At 37.5% G+C, this 21232-nt stretch overlaps 1 protein-coding gene across 1 annotated transcript in view; it reads left to right on the forward strand.

The window, feature by feature from the left end:
* Positions 1-21232, forward strand: part of LOC150091061 (dual oxidase-like) — a 299603-nt gene that overhangs the window by 247076 nt on the left and 31295 nt on the right. Inside the window, exons 22-25 of the mRNA XM_090381506.1 lie at positions 12007-12100; positions 13587-13636; positions 15137-15297; positions 21003-21123. Of these exons, the coding sequence (XP_090237632.1) occupies positions 12007-12100; positions 13587-13636; positions 15137-15297; positions 21003-21123 (426 nt within the window). The remainder of the gene's footprint in view (positions 1-12006; positions 12101-13586; positions 13637-15136; positions 15298-21002; positions 21124-21232) is intronic.

The following is a 21232-nucleotide window of genomic DNA, read 5'->3' on the forward strand; positions in this document are numbered from 1 at the left end:
TCTGATCTGATTAGCTGTAGTAATGGATGAGTAGGTGGGGAAATCTTTTTGCATTGCTAATAGGGCACTTTGCGAGTCTGTGTAGATTATGCTCTTTTCGATTGAGAGAAGGAAAATGTTTTCCAGAGCAAGCTTTATGGCTTATAATTCAGTGGTGTAACTACAGCATTCGGTCGGAAGTGATACAGAAATGATAGTGTCATGGAATACCACTGCTGCACCTGATCCACTCTTGAACTTCGATCCATCAGTATATATTTTAGCGAAGTCAGGATAACATTGTAAATGTGCAGCTACTGGATGTTAATACCCGTGTTTTCCCCATTGATGGAAATAATTGTCACAACACGGCATGATGACAGACCATGGAGGAACGTGATCTATAGGTTCTTGATGGACTTTGAGTTGTATATTCCAGTTTTCTGCTAGTTTCATTAACCTAATAGCCGCAGGCCTAGTTGCTTGTGGTTTGTTTATATAAAAGGTCGTGAGTTGCAGATCATTAAATATTGACCAATTAGGATGGGTCGACTGGTTTTTGATCTTGGTTGCGTAGTTCAGTAATAACATCTTTCTTCTGATGTTTAGAGGAGCTTCATAGGTTTCTAGATAGAGACTTTGCACTGGAGATGTTCTGAATGCACCTAGAGCTATTCTTAGAGTTGAATGTTGAATAGGGTTGAGGCGAGATAAAGCACTTTCCCTAGCAGAATTGAAGACAGGCGAGATCTAATTATGGATCTCTGATTTGATTAGCTGTAGTAATGGATGAGTAGGTGGGGAAATCTTTTTGCATTGCTAATAGGGCACTTTGCGAAGCACTCAGTGAAGCAAGGTGTAACGATCTGCTCTCCAGGTTGTTGCTGATAAGGCTCTGAGTATGTTCATTTTTTTTTTTTTTTTTTTTTTTGGCACGCTGTCCGGAGATGTTCAATGTGTTTTTGATAGTTTAACTTATTGTCAAAAATTAAGCCTATCCTATTCCAATTTGCTATTGGAATTGGATAGTTATCTAATTGGAGTTCGGGATCAGGTTGCATTTTAGGTATGGTACAGAAGGTAATGCCAGTAGATTTCTGGCTGGATAGTCTGGATAGTTTTGTTTCATCCAAATTTGTATCTGATTTATTGATATCTACAATTGTCTCTCAATATAGTTCACTGTTTTCGGAATGAGTTCAGTTAAGTGAATAATTCTAATTGCGAATAGAGTGGCGCTGATAACGGACCCTTGAGGGATTCCTTCTTCCTGGACAAAGTTTTTAGAGAGAGTTCCCCGAAAACGAACTTGAAAGGATCTTTGTTGTAAGAAATTTTGGATGAAATATGGCAAATTTTCTCTCAGGCCAAGAGAATGTAGATCCTTTAAAATGCCGAAACGCCATGTGGTGTCAAAGGCTTTCTCAATATCCAGACAGACCATAACGAGATGCTCCTTTTTGATGAATGCATTTCTGATGTTTGCTTCTGCTTTAATCATAAGGTCCAGTGATGATCGATTTTTTCTGAATCCAAATTGATTGTTATTGATTATATTTTAGAACTCAAGATACCAAGTCAGACGGCGATGAATCATTTTTTCCAGGGTTTTGCTCAGACAGCTGATAAGTGAAATTGGTCTGTAGTTAGGAGGAACAGAATAGTCTTTACCAGGTTTTGGGATAGCCAGAACGTAGGAATGACGCCAAGAGCTTGGGAATGTATGTTCAGTGAAGATTCGATTGAAGAAGATCAGCAGTGATGAGTGTGACTTCGGATCTAAATTTTTGAGCATTATAAAAAATATCTCATCAGGGCCAGCGGCACTGTTCCTTGTGTTGGTAAGAGCATGCTGCAGTTCAACAATGGTAAATGGTTGATTGTATGTTAGTGCACATCTGTCAGTGAAATTCAGTTTGGATTTTTCAGTTACACCTTTAATTTTTTGAAATATTTGGTCATAAGCAGTTGAGGAGGACAACTGAGAAAATACAGATCCTAGTGCATTTGCGATTTCTGCAGGGGTAGCGAGTTCCTATCCGTTCCAGTTAATTAGTGGAGTAAATTAGTTGATTAGTTAATTATTTGGAGGAATTTTGCCATTTAACAATTTTATCTTATTCCGGATCAGTCTGATGTCTGTATTTTTATTAACGGAGGAAGCGAATTTAATCCAAGATTCTTTTTTTGGTTTCTGTCTGATATAACGGGCTCTTGCTCTAAGTCGCTTATAATTAATAAGATTGGAAGTGGTTGGATTTTTGTGGAATTGATTCCAAGCTTTGATTTTCTCTTTTTTTGCATTGTTGCACTCTTCGTTCCACCAATAATTTAATTTTCGCCTTTTCCTGATTTGGTATTGTGGAATGGTAGCGGTTGCAGCTTTTAGAATTTGGTTTGTTATATGTTCAGTAACATGGTTGATAGAAGAGCACTGTATGATATGGTTGTCAAACGAGACAAGAGTACTGTATTTTATCCAGTCAGCCTTTGAAAATTTCCATTTTACTGGATTATCTCTTGGTAATAAACAGGAAGTTTGAACTTTGCATATTATTGGGAAATTATCGCTGTTGTGAGGGTCGTTAAGAGTTACCCACTCGATACTTGGATAGAGCACTGGAGAACAAATGGAAAGATCTATTGCGGAATTGATCTGGTAGGAAAATTAACATAGGTAGGAAAGCCAGTATTCAACAATGTTAAGTCCTGTCTATCTATCAACATTTCAACAAGCTTGCCACGCCTAAGCTGGAAGAACCCCATAATGGGTGGTGAGCATTAAAGTCACCTAGTAGACAGAAGGGAACTGGTAGTTGCAACACAAGATCTTCGATTTCCTGAATAGAATATGGACAATTAGGTGGAAGATAAATTGAGACCAATGTAAGAGTGATTCCAATTACTATGAGTGTGACAACAGCTTCTAAAGAGGTTTGTAATGGAATGCATCTGGAGGGAACTCTTGAGTCCAACAGAATGGCTACTCATCCATGAGCACTATTAGTGTCAGATCTATCTTGTCTAAAGATAGTGTAATTTTTGACTGTAGTGGAAACTTGGGCCGTCAAGTTGGTTTCTTGTAGGCATATGGCAACAAGATTGAAGCAGTGAATTAGTTCATTGATATCATCGATGTTGCTGCGAAAACCTCTACAATTCCATTGAATGATGTGTTCCATTATTTGGTTTTGTTCGTGGAAGATGTATCTGACTGCTTTTTATAAATTGATTGTTTATGACGGTCTGGTTTTGGTTTTTCTTTTAGGGGAAAAGTGGGACATCCTGATTCATTGCAATCGTCCATATCATCTTCTACGTGTATTTTAAGCAGTTCTTCTTGACCGATAGTAACATCTGTATCCATGCTTGTTAAGCATGGTTCTTTCGTCTCAACAGGATACGATCTTTGCAAATTTTCTGCTACCTGACAATGCAGAGGTCTCTGGGATGGAACTGTGAGTGGCGTATTATTGCTTTGGTCTACTGAATTTGGTTTAAATGGATGCTGGACCAAGAGTACTCATAGAGCCCAGTCTGATATTGATATTTTTGGAGAGTCGATACCCCAATCTGACATGCCACTGATTCGTGTCCGTGAATGGTAGAAGCATAAGTGCGTTTTGGTATACTTAAGTTGGCCTGTTTTTTTCGCTTCTCGATAAGAGACTATTTTCAATTTTATATTTTTGTATTTTTTCCCTATCTTCCATAGTTCACAATCTTTGGAGTAAGCTGGATTCTTTCCACTACAATTAGGACACTGTGGTGTTGGAGCTTTGCATTCTGCTTGCGTGTGATTTTTGCAACCGCAGTTCGGACATAAAGCGTCTCTACGGTAGACTGTCTGAGAATGGCCGAACTTTTGACATTTATAACATCTGTGCAGATTTGGGATATATGGCCTAATGCGGCAATTCAAGTAACCTGCTTTGACAGAACCCGGTAGATTTGGAGTACTGAAAGTGAAGATTATGTTTCGCGTGGGAGTTAAGTTGCCGTCTTTTCTGATCATGATTCGTTTTGCATGAGACACATTTTGATCTTTTAGCTCCTGGACAACTTCTTCCTCGGAAACGTAAAATATATCCTATTCGGATCACTCTCTTGGAAGAATTCAGTGTGTTGTGTGGGGTAACCTTAATCGGTATTCCGCTTAAAGAAGTAAGTTGTAGTAGTAACTCAGAATGTCTTGAGTGAGATGTCTCTATTAGTAAATCTCCTGATTGGAGACGTTTGCTCTCCCCTTTCATCATCCAGAGATGATGAAAGGGGAGAGCTTGCTCACAGGTTAGGATGACAAAGAATGTATTATGAGGAAAATTTCTGCTTCCTATTGTCTTTTTTAAGTCTCTTTGAAAGAGAGAAGTCATGGTCGGTGTCATTGTCATGCTGAGTGCTTGGGCTCTAACCGTGGAAATACGTCAGTTTCCATTTCTGCTCCTTTTAGCCCTGGGTGATGGATTTTCCCCCAAGGTTAACGGCCCCGCCATGTGGAGGCAAGAGCTGTGCCACCAGTGACCAAGTGGACATTGAAATTAGTAGAGTGGTTAGTATTTAGTATGAAGACTAAGAAGAGAAAGATGGATTCCCTTTCTGGGCTTTTACTTCTGATTTGCAAGCAAAGAACCCCTTGATACGAACAAAAGGAGAAAATCACACGAGAAAAGAAATAAAACTATATTGTTTTCAAAGAGCACTCTATAAATCGCACAGAGAAAAAACGCTTGGCACTCGGGGCCAATAAATGAGGAAGAAGAAAACTTGGTTCTGTGAGTTTGAACTTGGACAGGAAAATGGCGTTGACTGGTTGCTGCATGTTTTCGGTCTGCTTTGAAAGAGAGAGCGGTAATTATAGAAGCCAATTCACAAGAACAGTGCCGTGCAAGTATCTATAGAAAAGGCATGCAACAGAAACAGAAAGTCTATGAGAGAGAGAGTGGAGAAACTGTTACAGATGAGACATCAATTAGCCTAACTGCCCTCTTTTGAATGGAATCCTGAGAGAGGTTTTGGGGGCACCGCCCCAGATGTGCAAACAATATTTCATGGTAGAACGGATTTGCGATTTCTACAGAGTAAACAACTGTTTGGGAGAAAAGTAACGCCGAGAGCAAAGGGAAAACCCAGTTTATCAGATGCAGAGGAAACAATATTTGTAATGTGCTTTATGCCAAGAGAGATTAGAAGTCAGGGTAATCCTCAAGCTCTTTCCTAGAAATCGGAGCGTCATCGAAGATAAGCATAGGAGCAGAAGAATCCTTTTTGCGAGATGTAAGATAGGACTGAATTTTAGAAGGATGAAATTAAGTTATCTTTGCTCAACTCGAAAAATTATCTGGAGATCAGCATTTAAGGATTTGGTAGAGGATATTCGAGAAGTGGAAGCTGTTTGAGCAGGGCAAGGTTTCTCAAACTGGAAAGTGGAATGCAATGCGCTATCATCAGCAAAACTGGATAGGATTTCCGGTCAATGGAAGAAGGTCATTAATATACAAGAGAAAAAGAGTGGGGAAAAGAACTGAACCTTGGGGAACACCAGCATTAGTGGACAAGTTAGAAGACAGAGAGCCGTTTACCATCACCTGCGGTGAGCGGTTAGAGAGAAAATTGGATACCCCGTTACAAAGAACAGCTGACAAATCATAGGATGGAAGCTTATTTTAGAAGATCTTTATGCCAAACACGACCAAAAGCCTTTGAAATATCAACAGAAATGGCTTGAGTTTCACCAAACTTTTCCATTAAATTTGGCTATAGATAGGTAACACAAGCCAGAATACCATCAGTGGAACGACACTGACGGAATCCATACTGGCGACCGTTGATCATATGAAAGATTTACAGATGGTGTTAAGACTTGTCGGTGAATTGATTTCTCCATTACTTTGGAAAGAGATTACCTCAATCAGATCACCTCGCAGGTGCGAGTTCATCTGATTGAGGTGTATAAAGCCTTGAATGGTTTGAGCATGCTCAATGCTGATGGGATTCTTCCTCTTGCTCAGAATAATCTACCTGAGAGGGCATAAATTCAAATTGAGAAAAGACAGTTGTAGGATAGATGTATGGAAGTTTGTCTTTAGCCAGCGGGTGGTTGATTGATGCAACAAACTTCCATCTGTCGTTGTAGAAGTTGATAGCTTAAATAGTTTCAAGGCAGAATTAGACAAACATTTGGAGCGAGTGGATGGGTGAAATAAGGAGTTTTTTTTTTTTGGCTGATGCTATATCAGCTTGCTTTCTTGCATCATGTGCCTATGCTAATGTTAATGCTAATGCTAAGAGTAGAAGTAATCGCAATGGGACGATTATTGGATGGAAGGGATTTATCTCCCTTTTTAGGAACTGGCTGAATATGACAAATTTCAAAGCAGAAGAAAAAACACCTCTGGAATAAGAAAGTGAAAAAAGACGGCCCAAAACAGGAGGAAGCTCAAGAGCGCAGGTTTAGAGAACAAGTGGAGAAATACCATCAAGACCTAGAGTTTTCTTAGCATCAGATTCATCAAAATCGTTCTAACATCCTTTTGACGGAAGCCCACAGGAGGCATTGAATGGAGTGTGCTAGGAATGGTTTGAGGTGATTTACCAAGATCATCAATACATGAGTTAGAAGAAAAATGGGATGCTAGCAGGTCAGCTTTATCTTTGGCTGATGTCGCAACAGAACCATCTGGTTTTGTCAGAACTGAGAACAGAGATGGGCAAAATTTGCAGCCAATAGCTTTGGCAAAAGACCAGAATGCTCAGCTACCATTTGGACTAAAAGCAAGTTTTCTACTCTTATCCTGTTCGAAATCTACTTTGGACTCTGTTTTACAAAGTATAAATAATACATAATAATAATTTTTATTATTTATGCAATGTCGCTTATAAAAACGTAGTATTGGAAATATTTTATAATAAAAATTCAGAAATATTATACGATTTCAGAGAATGTAGCCTTAGTGGTTCGCATTAAAAATATTATGTTGAAAGGGGTTCGCGATAAAAAGCATTACACTGCAAGGGGTAATTTTAGAAATCAAATTCTGATTTCTAAAAAAATTAACGAACTTTTATAGAAATCAGATTCTGTAAGAAAAATAAACTTCCCTTACTTCTTAATTTCAATTATTGGATGATTCAAGCACCATCATCTCATTTGTCTTAGTTATTCGACCTATAATTCCTTTGCTTTAAAGGTACTACTTATTGTTGTTTTTGGGTTTTAGCAGCATCAGCAATAGAGAATTTATACGGAGCATATTGCGCTGTATATATTCACTGTAAATTGCGTGTGTTCTGTGATCGATTTTCTGTACCCTCGTGGGTAGCAGAATTCGAGTTCGAGTACCGTCGATGACGTGAGGAATTTTCATGGGCCTTTTTCACAACGTGGCTGAGTTAGTCGATCTCAGTCGAGGGTAGCATGGCTTTTTGACTGGAAATTGGGATTTTCGTCCAGAAAAACAGAAAATCATCCTCAGAACACGTAATTTACAGACAATATACACGGAGCAATATGGCCTTAGTCGCTGATGCTCCTAAAAAAAAAAGTTACTTACTCACCTCTGTTTGCTGGACAAAACACCCGAGTTTCGGGGAGGGAAAACCATGCTACCCTCTCCTGAGACCGACTAACTCAACCAAGTTGTGAAAAAGGCCCATAAATATTCCTCTCATCATCGACGAGATTCGAACCAGGTATTTTCCACCCGGTGTGGGGTGGATGGCGATTCTACCAACTGTGCTACCCACGAGGGCAGGATGATACTTGTGCATACGCCCTCGTGGGTAACACAGTTGGTATAATCAAGTCCTTCCGACGGCATATGGAAGAGACCTGAGTTCGAATCTCGTCAATGATACGAGGAATCTATATGGGTCTTTTTCACAACGTTGTTGAGTTAGTCGGTCTCATGTGAGGGTAGCATTGCCTCTCTTTTTCTCTGAAACCCGGGTTTTTCATCCAGCAAACAAATCGATCACAGAACACATGCAGTTTAGACTTATTCTATACCGCGCAATACGGCATAAGTTGCTGATGCGCCTAAACCCTACAACAACCAACCAACAACCCTGTGCATACATTTTCTTGTCAAAGACTTCTTAATCTGGAATCTCCTTTATTTCATTTCCTCTTACTCAAAATCTCTTTATCCCATTCTGTCGAATTCATCTGTTGCCTCTATCGTTCTCCTAGCTCTAAAAATTCTACAAATGTTTTTACTTTCTCTCTTTGAAATTCGACTTTCTACATCCTTACTTTTCTAATAGTAAGGTAATTTTATTTTGCTGATTTTAATGTACACGACTCCAACTGGCTTCAATTTTCTAGGTGCACAGAGCCAATTGGTAGAGATGCTGAGGATTTTTGCCACTAAGTCATTATTCTCCAAGTGTGGCGTTTGTGCGTATATGTAGTGTTAAGTGCAAAAGCAACTAAGGCTATGAGGTGCCAATATATTGTATCTGTAAATAGTGTGAATTCCGTGGAAAATTTGGTGGACGAAAAACATGAGCTTCCCTTAGAAAATTCCACTTAATGCTCGCTTGAGACCGACTAACTCAGCCACGTTGTGAAAAAACCATAGAACTTACTTGCGTAATTGGCGGGATTTGGACCAAGGCCCTTTCCACTAAGTGTGGTTTCAGTGTGGCCACACTTTTTAAAAACTTTCAAAATCATACCAATATATGACGAATAGCACAGGACGAAATATCAGTGGAGGTCATAACTTCTAACTTCCACGTGAATAATAATAATAATTAATTCTTGTTTTGTTATGATCTTACTAACTTAACATTGCGGCAACAATACTTACAATCCCACGGCATAAGGGACACACTCTTTTAATTATTTGCAGATTTAAAAAAAAAACAGCACATTTATGGTAAATATAAATAATGTGTATGAAAAAATCTGTTGTAAAACAGAGGGTTCTCCAGGGAACCCACTAAGGATCTCATTTTTTTTCCATCTTCATTAATGACATTTTTGTCTGTTTCATAAAACACAGAATAAAATTTATGCTGGCTACATAATCCAGTTTGTTATTGAGAACGGTTTTAACTATCACAACAGATTTCCATCAGGAATTTATCAAATGACAAGACTGGCTACTAAAACGATACTAAAGGAGCAACGTCTGGTTGTATTAAAACCAACAGAAGACAGCCCCATGGAATCGAGTGAAGCCGTCAAGACGGCCGTTGTACAAAAAATTAGCAAGCGACTTAAAGAACACCCGTATCAAATCAATAAGGAAAACCAGGAACATCGGAGTAATAATTGAAACTGCAACGCGACACGAAGCCCAGACAATACTGGACAACCCAAAAATTTCCACCATGGGACTCACAGCTGAGACACCCAAAAAGAAAGGCCCAGCAATTATTGTTTTCGGCATCAATAAAAACCTCAAACCGGAACAAGTGGCTGAAGAAATCTATTGTAGAAACCTTCAAGGTGAAAGCGAATTTACCAGCATAGAAGAGGCGATACAACCAAAGTACCAGACCAAAGGAAAATCCTCACAAAATGTAAACTGGGTCATTGACCTTTTACCGACAAGAATACCGGACAATCCTAACCATACAGCCAACACGCCTGATCTTTTTCTCACAAACAACCCTTATAAGTACACGGTCGAAGTGAGTGGTCCTTTAGGCACCTCAAATCACAACTTGGTGATTGTCTCTTCTCCAATGGAGTCTTTATCTCATGGCTATTCCCAATCTTGTATTGTTTGGCATTACAAGAATGCAAAATGGGATGACCGGCGAGATTTCTTTTCTTCTTTTCCTTAGTCAGATTACTCTTTCAAAACTTCTGATATTAACGTCTGCCCACATCGTGTCAGCGAAATTATTTTTGTAGGAATGGAATTCTTTATTCCACACTCCACTTTAAAATCTCGTCCTTTATATAAACCTTGGTTTTCCAATTTTTTTTTTTTTTTTCCAATAAATGTACTAAGGCTGTTCAAGGGAAGAACGTTGCACATCGTAATTGGCTTGTTTCCAATTCTTCAGTTTCATTTTCTGCCTACACCAAAGCTCGCAACAATCGTAAAGCAGTTATTAATCAGTCCAAACTAGATTTTGAACAGGCTAGGAGTAGAAAACTTGCTTCTTGCCCTAATGGTAGCCGAGCGTTCTGGTCTCTTGCCATCTCAAAGGCTTTCGATCGTGTTTGGCATAAAGGTCTTCGAAACAAACTTCAATCTTATGGAGACGGCGCCTCCGTAGCCAGGTGGGCAGAAGCAGCAGTGCGTAGAACACACGCTTCTTTATTAGACCGGGGTTGGAGCCCGTGCCCACCAAATACGGAGGATGCGGAAAGGTCAGGGAATGACCACCGCATATCCCCGGAGCAATATGGCCTTAGTTGCTAATGCTCCTAAAAAACCAAATAACAAACAAACAAATCATCTTATGGTTTGCCAACTGTTTTTTGTAATTGGTTATTCAGTTTTCTCTCTGATCGCTCACTGAGGGTGATGGTAGGTGGCTCTGTCTTCTAACTTCTCCATTAATGCTGGTGTCCTCCAAGGTTCAGTTCTTTCCCCCACTCTTTTCCTCTTGTATATTAATGACCTTTTTCCATTGACTGGAAATCATATCCATAGTTTTGAGAATGTAGCACATTGCATTCCACTTTCCATTTTGAGAAACCTTGCCCTGCTCAATCAGCTTCAACTTCTCGAATATCCGCTTCCACTTCTTTAAATGCCGATCTCCAGGTAATTCTCCAGTGGGACAAAGAGAAATTAGTTGATTTCAATATTTCTAAAACTCAGTCTTGTCTTATATCTTGCAAAAGTGATTCTTCTGCTCCTATGCTTATCTTTGGTGACACTTCGATTTCTAGGCAAAATGATATATGTCTTTTGGGGATTACACTGACTTCTAATCTCTTTAGCACAAGCACATTACAAATATTGCTCCCTCTGCATCTAAAAAACTTGGTTTTCTCTTTCGCTCTCGGCGTTACTTTTCTTCCAAACAGCTGTTCACTCTGTACAAATCGAAAATCCGCCCTACCATGGTATATTTTTCCCACATCTGGAGCGGTGCCCACAAAACCTCTCTCGGGCTTCTAGATTCCATTCAGAAGAGGGCAGTTATGTTAATTAATGACTCCTCTCTAACAGTCTCTCCACTCGCTGTCTCATAGACGTACCGTTTCTGCTGTATGCCTTTTCTACAGATACTTCTATGGGCACTGTTCTTCTGAATTGGCTTCTATAATTCCCGCTCTCTCTTTCAAAACAGTCCGAACACGTGCCGCCACCAGCCAATATTCATTTACTGTCCAACTCACAGAACCAACTTTTCATCTTCCTCGTTTATTCATTCAACTGCCGTTTTCTGGAACAACCTTCCTTCATACCTATTTCCTGAAAATTGCGGTCTACAGGAGTTCAAGTCTAATGTCAACAAATATCTTCTTTCGGCTTCTCAGCCTGCAACCCAAGCACGGTACGAAATACTATAGGTTCTAATACCTCTCGTGTTTAGTGTTTTCATAAAAAAAAAAACTTCAGTAATTGCATCACACGTTCATCATATTTTGCAGGTTGATTTTATAATTGTATCCATTCTCTAATGAGGTTCGTTCCAGAACCCAAATACATTTGGATAATTACAGGAGTTCAGGAATGCCAATTGCGCTTTTCTTTTGAAGAAGCGATTAACTAGAGTTTTGAAAATTAAAATATCCTGCGCAATTGATTTATGAGTTTAATTGTTTCACTAATTCTTCGTGAAATAAAGTTATCTGGCTAAAACAATAAAGACTTTTGTAACGTTTTGTTTAAAATATTAGAATGATTCTTTCAGTAAATGCTAGTTATTTCAGTAAAAATTTAAAATTGTTATATTGCTGTAGAAGTGGATAAGTCTGATTTAAAAATTAATAATTAAAATTTAAAAAAATAAACTATCATCAGTTGTCTGATTAGATCGTAATTTTCACTGGTAAACACCAAAAGAATTATTACTTTTTTAAGCTGACAGTATTATCTTTCTGTTCTTCAGTGATCCATACAGTTGGTCATTATATAAATTTCTATCACGTATCCACGCAGCCATTGGAGCACCTCCGCTGTCTTACCAAGGAGATGCACTTTGAGTAAGTAGGTTTTACCATTATTTTTTGGACTTATTTCAAAGTAGATTTTGTGAAAAATCTTTGATGTGATGGAAATTAATTTGAGTATAAAATTTTGTTCAAAAATAATAATAATGAAACGAATTATCGAGTGTCCTACTTTGTTACTCCACAAATTAGCATGTTTGGGACTTTTAAAGTGCCCTCACGAGTAACACATTTGTTATAATCCCCGTCTTCCCACACCGGGTGGAAAAGACCTGAGTTCTAACGTTGTTAAATTTTGTGCGCCTTTTTCACAACACGGCAGATTTTTTTTTTTTTTTTTTAGTTGTTGGTATATCGGCTTCTGTGACCATAATGCACCTCCCAAAATTTTTTCATTTACTGTGATCCAAGCCCGAGGCAGGATTCGAACCAGCGACCTTGGGGTTGCCAGGCAGGCATTTTACCCACCTGGCTAGCCTGGTCGGCATGGCAGGGTTAGTCGATCTGATGTTTTTTTTTTTTTTTTTTTTTTTCGTATGGCAAATTGACCATAAATGGTCTAAGTCGCTGATGCGCTTAAACCCCAACAATAACAGCGACTTGTACAGTTTTCAAGCCTACTTATGCAGTTGTAGGTTTAATATTAATTTTTGTTTATAGGAAAGTATGTTTTACGAAAATTTCTCATGGAAATTAATTACAGTGAGAGTACAAAATTTGTTTCAAAAATAATAATAATAATAAAATCAGTTAGTGAGTTTTATAGTCAGTCCAATTAGTGGGGGTTTTTCTCTATCACCGTACAGATTAACTTGGAACTTGTATTAACATATTCCCTCTTTCTCTCTAGTTTTAAACCTTTAACTACACAGTACTGCGCTTTAAATTGTAACTAGAAAACCCGTGGCGAATATTTTTGCTAAAACTGTTTCAGAGAAGAAGTAAATATTAATATCGAAGTACAGTAATTACAAAAAGCTTTCTCTCAGCTACCTTCGCTGCTAACTAAAGTCAGCAGGACGGACTCGGGAAAAAATGCAATGTTATAATTTTTTTTACATGTATTGTATGGCTGTAGCATCCTAAAAAAAAATTGCAGTTATTAACACAGAAATTATCTGCACCTGGAAACTGATACATAAAGTTATCCATGTGTTTTTCCACGTGACTGTGATGACAAATGCTAAGAAATTGTCTTCTCTACAAAGTAAACGGCAAGTTAGTTTCATTCGGAGCTAAATCAATTCTCAGGATTTGAAAATCGGTCGGAAAATATTTTGGAATTTTTTTTTCTCAAATTTCCTGCTAAATAAAACCTGTTGCAAAAGGAATCGGGTCAAAAGCTTGTTTTGTCTGAGTTAATCAGTTCAAAAAAAGCGTTCCGGACACAGGAACATAAGCAAATTATTTATATAGATTATATAACTTTAACATACAACACTCATATGCAAACATATAAATACATAAATCCGAAGTGACAGTTGCAGTTTTAATATTTGCTTATCTCCTTTTTTTACAGCTCGGATTTCAAGCCAACGATTGCATTTTGGCTTTTCCAAACAATAACAGGTGGGTTTTATATATTTGTGGTTGATATTAATATTTTTAGTTTGCAAAATGAAAGTATATCTTTTATATTTCAAATTCTATAAAATATAAAAGGTATACCTTTTATGTTTTAAAGGACCTTTTATATGTCAAATTTTTAATTTTATTAAATTATCTCTATTTCAGCATTGTTAAATTGTACTTTGCTTCGGTATGTGCTTTCCGTAGAAACAAGAGGCTCTGTACTGTTGTCTTTTCGTGCACTTCTGGCGTTGACTCACGATTACGACCATGGTTATGTGATATATGACTATATATTTATCTATTAGTCCAAGACATACGTTGAAAACATTTTAAAAATGTTTATATTCGAAACAAATGGAATACAGAGAATACAAATCAAATGAAATACCAATAATGCGCTTTTTTATACAATAAACTTTAATTAATGTTCGTGAATAACTATAAATTTAATTAAATGTAGATAGACGCTCTGGAATCATATTATTGTTTCTTGAAGAAATTCGATTTTTTTTTCATGTTTACTGAAGTTCTTGCATTTATATTGTATTCCTGTTTCGGTCTTCATGCCTTTACTGTTTTCATTTGCATTTAATTTTTTTCCCTTTTGAATAATATCATTTCTTTTACAAAACGATTGAAAAGCATTCTGAAATATGTTCGAAATTGTATAGTTAAATTCTTGTGTACGAAATATTTCCATATTATTCACAAATAAGAAAGAAGGCAGTCTGAATTATAAATAGTCCCAGTTAATGAGGTTTTATTGTTACATATTTAACAGTAAGTTATACGAACGTTGTTTAATTACAACTGCACGGTAAGTCTCTTTTGTTTCTGTACGTGTATCTCTTCACAAGCAACAGTTTCACGAGTCTTACATAACAATACACGCGAAGCGTGTACGGGCTGTCTAAGGCTAAGTATGCTGCATTAAAACTAAGTTTACTCTGTGATTTTTTTTTCATACAAACTGTATGGGGAAAAAAATAAATAATAATTGGAAAATTTCTGTTTGTCCGATTTTAATGAAATTTGGAAAATGGCTCGACAAATCTTTTTATCTGAACCAAATATAAAATTTCACGAAAATCCGTCCTCTGGGAGTCCAGTTGTTACATGCGGACGGACATGGTGAAGACAATAGGCGCTTATGCATATTTGATAACGCACCTAAAAAAATGGGGGTATATGAAATGAAATATATCAACAAATTTTAAACGGGGGGGGGGAGAGAGAAGCTTCTCATATTGTATGGGTACAGCATCCATTCACGTGTTTAGGTAAAATGAATGTAGGATATTTTATATTCATTATAATGTTTTCTATCATAAGCCTGGTACCATTGAGATAAACAGTTTGTTATGATAATATCATTCAGTTACCATTTTATAATATTTCCCTCAGGTGACATTTCCCTTGTGATTTTAAATAATAGGTTACAATAATTATATTTATATATTTAATTTTTTTTTCTCATTGGCTGTAATTTATTGTCAGGGGTGACTGGAATTATCCTATTCGTTTTGGTGTGTATCATTTTCGTCTTTGCCCATCCACGTATTAGGCAGAAGGCTTACAGCTATTTTTGGTCAACTCATTCCTTGTACGTCTTCTTATACATTCTCAGTCTCATTCATGGACTAGCCAAACTGACCGGGGTAAGTAAATGCTATTGTTACTCCCATTGTTATTTATGCTGAACATATTAATACTGTAATTCTGAACGTTCGTTCTAGTTATTTATATTGGATATTTTAACTGATTACATGCACTAAACTACACTACCAAAAGAATTCGGATACCTTCACGTTTGGAAAAAGCAGTAGCTTATTGAATAAATTAATTAGGCGCACGCCCACATTTTGCCCTCGTGATAGCATGGATCCGCCGTGGAGCAATTTCGGCTAGTTCGTTGTAGAAAGCAACAGGTTCTCCTCCTCCTCCCCTCTGGCCGTTCCTCCTTCAATGCAGTGGCTAGTTTAGTTGTAGAATAGGCTATTGGCTCTGCCCTGATTCCGCGTTACAGTTCATTCTAAAAGTGTACGATCGGATTGAACTCTGGACCAGCCAGACAGCTTTCTGTATTTCGTTTCCTTCAACAGGTGTCTACACTAGCTACTGTATGGAATGAAGTATTATCGTGCTAGAATTATATTCCAGACGCCAATTGAGTTAGCTGGTTACTTGTCCATCACTCCGATTTCTCCGTTGTAATTTGCGGTTAGTAATGGCTCCGTATTCAGTTCCTGCTTTGCGTTCTTGTTTCAGCTCTTTCTTTTTCGGACACCTGAAATGGCATCTCTTTTTGTCGTTTAATTATGAAAGATTAAAAGGTCTGATGATTTTGAGGAGAGGTAGGAAGATAAATTCAAAAATCGCCTTTCAAAGCAATTAATTTTTCCATCAAAAATGCATTACATTTGTAAGTACAGTATAGCGTTCCCTACTTGTCATTCATTTGGAGAGAGACGTTCAAATTAGCCAATAATTAGCCAATCCCAGAAGAAGAAAATACTTTTCTCACGAGTTATTCTGGGGTTTTTCATACAGAACAAAATGCACCACGATCGATGCACCAAATCCTCCCAAAACCAACCAATAATAAAATTACACATTAATATATTTCTAGTTTTAGGCCCATAAAGGCGCAAGCAAAATATGTTTGAAAAGTTTCAAAGGAGAACCATAGGTATTATTGGCAATGAATACTGATTGCATTAGGGACCTTACAGAGTTTCAGAGAGGTTTGATTAGATATCATATTAATCGTTCCGTGTCACTCCAGTCAGGCTAAACCTTTCAAAAGTCGGATTTGAAAGAAACTTTTTGAAAAGTTCAAAACTCGGGTTTGAACCTTTCAGAGTAAATTGTAACTGTGTAAAGATGAAAGAATGAGGATAATGCAGAAGACAAGAAATAGGAGATTGCGATATCTGGGACATTGCTAACGTCCCGAGATTTGTTTCTGTGAACAGTGATCGTGGAAGTAGAGCATCCAGTGGAGTGACCAAATGCACCTAACTCATCAAGGTGTGCTTTTCTGCTCTAGGAACACTTTAAAAACTATGAATTTTAACAGTTCATTTTAAAATGTGTAAGTGGGAAGAAGAAGCAGGCAGTGTCATTTCGGTCATACTTACATCACTAGTAAGAGCAGCAAGTAAAAGCAAACAGTGTGTCTGTTGGCCTGTCACTCATTTACAATGGCAACGCAACAGACACATTGTCTGACATGTTGCAATTGTGTTGACCTGACTGTCAACTTTGGTGGCAGGCCAGTTGCTGTTTCAAGACTGGACGATCGTATATATAACACATAACTCGTTCGGCACTTAGTATTAATATAGTAAGGAACACAAAGGGCACTAAGTTGTTAAAAAGCAATAATTTAATTATCACTGAAAATTTCGGAAATAGTTACTATTTCCATCCTCAGGGTGACTGATTCTCACAGTGACCATTCACGGACGGTTTCGGAAATATGGAACTATTTCCGAAACTGTCACTAATAATTAAATTATTGCAATGTAGTGTAATATGTGTTCCTTACTATTAATGCTTAAATGATCATATATAAACGTACTTATATTCATAAGTAGAAGCTACTGTCATCTTTTATAATCATCTTATTTAATCAGTAGCTTGAACCAAGAAGTAGGTCTGTCCAACCTGCGGTCCGCTACGCGATTCTGTCCTGTCAGTGATTATTGATGGATGTTACAATAAACCTGCAATTGATGTGATGCAGTTCATACGAGTTGCGTATGAACTGCAGACTCAGTTTATACGCGTGTCAACCTATGAAACAAATTGACTCAGTTTAAAACTGAAAATTGATTAATTAAAATCGAAATGATTAAACGTGTGAATTGGTGTGATTTAATAATCCTTTATAGCAGTCATATCAAACTATGCAATCCATTTAGCTATTCTTCTATTTAGAGCTATGTCCTATGATCATAATAGCTATGTCCTATGATCAATGGAGTCAAAAATATGTGAGGCCGTGCTTGCAATCCACCTTCTCCACCATGAAATACGCAAAATGCGCTATCGTTCATCAATAAGTGATGAATCACAAATCACACTTGCATTTGTTATCAGATGGATCACTATAAATATCAATAAACTTACGGAAGAAGCACCGCATTCACAGTGTTCTTATTAAAAGGAAGAATCTCGATAACTGTTTAGAATGTATAGTTTGTATATTTCTTTGTTTTCATTTGTAATTTTATTATTAATCATTAGTTATTATCGTATTTAATTTGATTAACTAGGTGCCATAAAATAAACTTTTATAACCTAATTATTTATTATTAATAATACAGAAATTGCAAAAATAAAACGTAAAACTTATGAAATGGCATGTCATACTCTTCCATTGACATGCCTCTTCCATATGACATGCCTCTACCGATGAGGTACTATAATCAGCGAAAGGGCGTTCGCGGAAAGGATCCGTATTGAATAATGATATTTATCACTGTACCCCTGTTAGGAGAAGTTCTGTTTATTTGTGGGGTAACATAGGCAGTTCCTAGTAATAACTTCATAATTTGAAAGATTGTCTTGTAAAAATCTTAGTGTTTTTAATAAACTTTGGCATACTTTTTGTAAATTGAATGTATCAAAGTGTCTTACGTCAGACTTGCGGGTGATCACCTTAAATACTTAAATCTTTCACGTTATCACTCAGGTATTAACATATCGTTATTTAATGCGTTAACTGTATAACGACTTGTATACAAGAGTGTGTGCATGTGAAAGTACACTGCCCTGCCATTAATATCCGGCCACCTGCATTATCTACAAATAACCTTTATTTACAGGAAAACTAATACGTGTGCTCAAATATTTGATCTTTAAGACAGCGTCTAGTCTCCGTGGAACCCTCTCCACCAGTTTTTTGTAGGTATCCATCGATATTTTCCTCCATTTGGCATTCAAAGCGGCGACCAGTTCACTCTGTTATTTGAGTAGTCTCTCTTTATACGCACCTGAAGATCCAGTTCATCCCAGAAGTAGTAGTAGTAGTAGTGGCATATGATGCAAGAAAGCAAGTGTATGAGCTTATGCAGCATCAGCCAAAAAAAAAAAAAAAAAAATCACACCATTCCCTCCTTCAAGGCTCCTGGCTGGCCAGTCCACGTTTTGACGGTCAAATCCTCAAACCAATCTGTCACAACACGAAGAGTATAACGTGGAGCGTTGTTCTGCTGATACAGGTATGAGTCTTCCTCATGCACTGCCACAACGTAGGTAACGCATTATTGCCCAGATATATCCCCGACTAAATAATCCGTTATTTAGTCGGGGTGATTAGTGGCTTGTGAAGGCTGCTCGATTGTGGTAACCCATATCGTGCAACGTCCTGAGCACTGTATTGGTGCTGACATGTGTTCCAATCGGCTCACTGAGGGCTTGTGTGTGCTGCGACAACATGCGTTATGTGCGGACAATTTTTTGCAGGGCTCTCCTGTCACATTCCGCCGCTTCGGAGGTTACCGGGTTGTTTCAGCACCGGTCCACTGCCATTGGCAGATCACTTCACCTTCCGTGCCGTTTAAATGCCAAGTACAGACCAACTGCTTTTGTAGCGCCCTATTATCATTCCGATCTTGATCTGTTAACTCTTATCGATCGCCGAATCTTGCAATCATAGTCGTACCACTGTTTCTTCGAAGGCCAACGAGCATAATTTATAGTTGTTTCTGACATGTGGTGCTCGGGTAAGACATGGTCAACTATCAACGGAGGTGAGTGCCCGGATATTAATGGAAAGGGCAGTGCATAATCGCTATCTATGATGCTTCTATATGAGTGGATCATAGCTTCCTTTTATACAAGGGAACATGGAGGTATACTCTTCCCATATCTCTCTCTGTTAGCAAATCGAAAAGGTATATAAAAAGAAACAATGCATCTTTTAAAATAACTTTCTGTTATAATTCTATTCGCATAGCGTTATGTTTCATTACGTACCCATGTATAAAAGTTCGGCTGCTATGTGATTCTCTTAGGTAGTCGTTCCCTTATTCAAAATAAACATGCCGTCCTTTTATATCCCTTTCTGATTCGTTAACAGCAACGTATGGGATCGAGTTTTATTTTCTCCACTATGCCCTTGTATAAAAATCGGAAACTGATTTTAGGTTGTCATATGGGCGTTCAAATGACATATATCCTTTCCAGCTCATTAGCAGCAATATTTGGAGGGGAAATACGTCCTTACTGCCCTCATATGAAAGCTACTTCTCTGTAAAAAAAAATAGGAAAGGTGAAATATTCATCCGATATATTTAATGAAATTTCTAAATTTATACTAACTAGATTAAGTGATTATAATAGCTGTAGGTTGATTCGAATGTTACACTATTTCATTAGAAGCATGAAGTCCTGACGTTTTTAACGTTATCTAAAGTGACTCCTTCCATAACTTGGATATTACAACTATGATGTAAGTCGCATTGATACAACCCGATTGCAGTACGCCAACACTTTTGCTTCATGTTGTTTATTATATACTAAGAGTGTAAAGAGGTGCTGTTATTAGTTTAATAACAAGCCTTTTGTTCTGTTAACTGATATCCTAGATCAGAAGTTATGAGCCATTTTGAATTTGAATTTTTAAAAATCTGAAATTTCTGCACCACAAAATTCGTCATTTTGAAAATACAAATTTCTTGAACGGGTCCAAAGACGGCAACTCGCATAGTGATATCGACAAAAGAGTGACTGTACGAGGAAAGACCGAATTTGTGGGCTTCAGAGCTTGGCAACAAGGTACATTAGAGCTGACCTGATTGAGGTTTATAAGACTCTGAGAGGAGTTAGTAAAATGAATGAAGGCCGAATTTTCACTGTTATAAATAATTCCAGAACCTAGGGGCCATAAATTCAAATTACAAGGGAAGAATTTTAGATTAAATTGAAGGAAGTTTTATTTTAGCTAGCGAGTTGTTTATTGCTGGACCAATTTGCTTCCGCAGGTAGTTGAAGCTGACGGTTTCAAGAAATTCAAAGGTCAACTGGCTAGTTCCCTAAATTAGGAGGAAAGCGCGTGATTTGTATTTTCTTATCTACTTTTACTTTTTTTTCTGTCTGATACAGCAAAAGCCTGTAGTTTCTTGCGCTATATGGCTAAATATTAAAAATTGAAGCCAAGGAAATCTCAATTTGCTTGGCTTCAAAACGAGAATAAGTATACCAAGGCAGTAAAATATTGATTGTACCGAAATGCAATTTTGAACAATCCACTTCCACAAATTAGTCGTATTATCATAAGATAAAAGGTTTTCAGTTGTTTTTTTTACCGCTTCGTTTATTTTCAATTCTTTTCCATATTCATTTATCATTTCAGACTCCCAGATTCTGGATGTTCTTCATGGGGCCTGCTGTAGTGTACACTCTTGACAAAATTGTCAGTCTGCAGACTAAATACATGGAACTGGAAATACATGAAACTGAACTGCTGCCTTCTGGTGAGTAAATGTTTTGTAAATGGTGCATACCACCGTGTTAAATTCGAATATTCTTATGCTTGGATAAGATGTAAACTGAAAATGATTCTTCCAATTTCAGTGTTGAATA

Source organism: Mastigoproctus giganteus, chromosome 1 (genome assembly GCF_048544385.1).
Source record: "Mastigoproctus giganteus isolate SK-2022 chromosome 1, ASM4854438v1, whole genome shotgun sequence".
In the NCBI taxonomy this organism is placed as follows: domain Eukaryota; kingdom Metazoa; phylum Arthropoda; class Arachnida; order Uropygi; family Thelyphonidae; genus Mastigoproctus; species Mastigoproctus giganteus.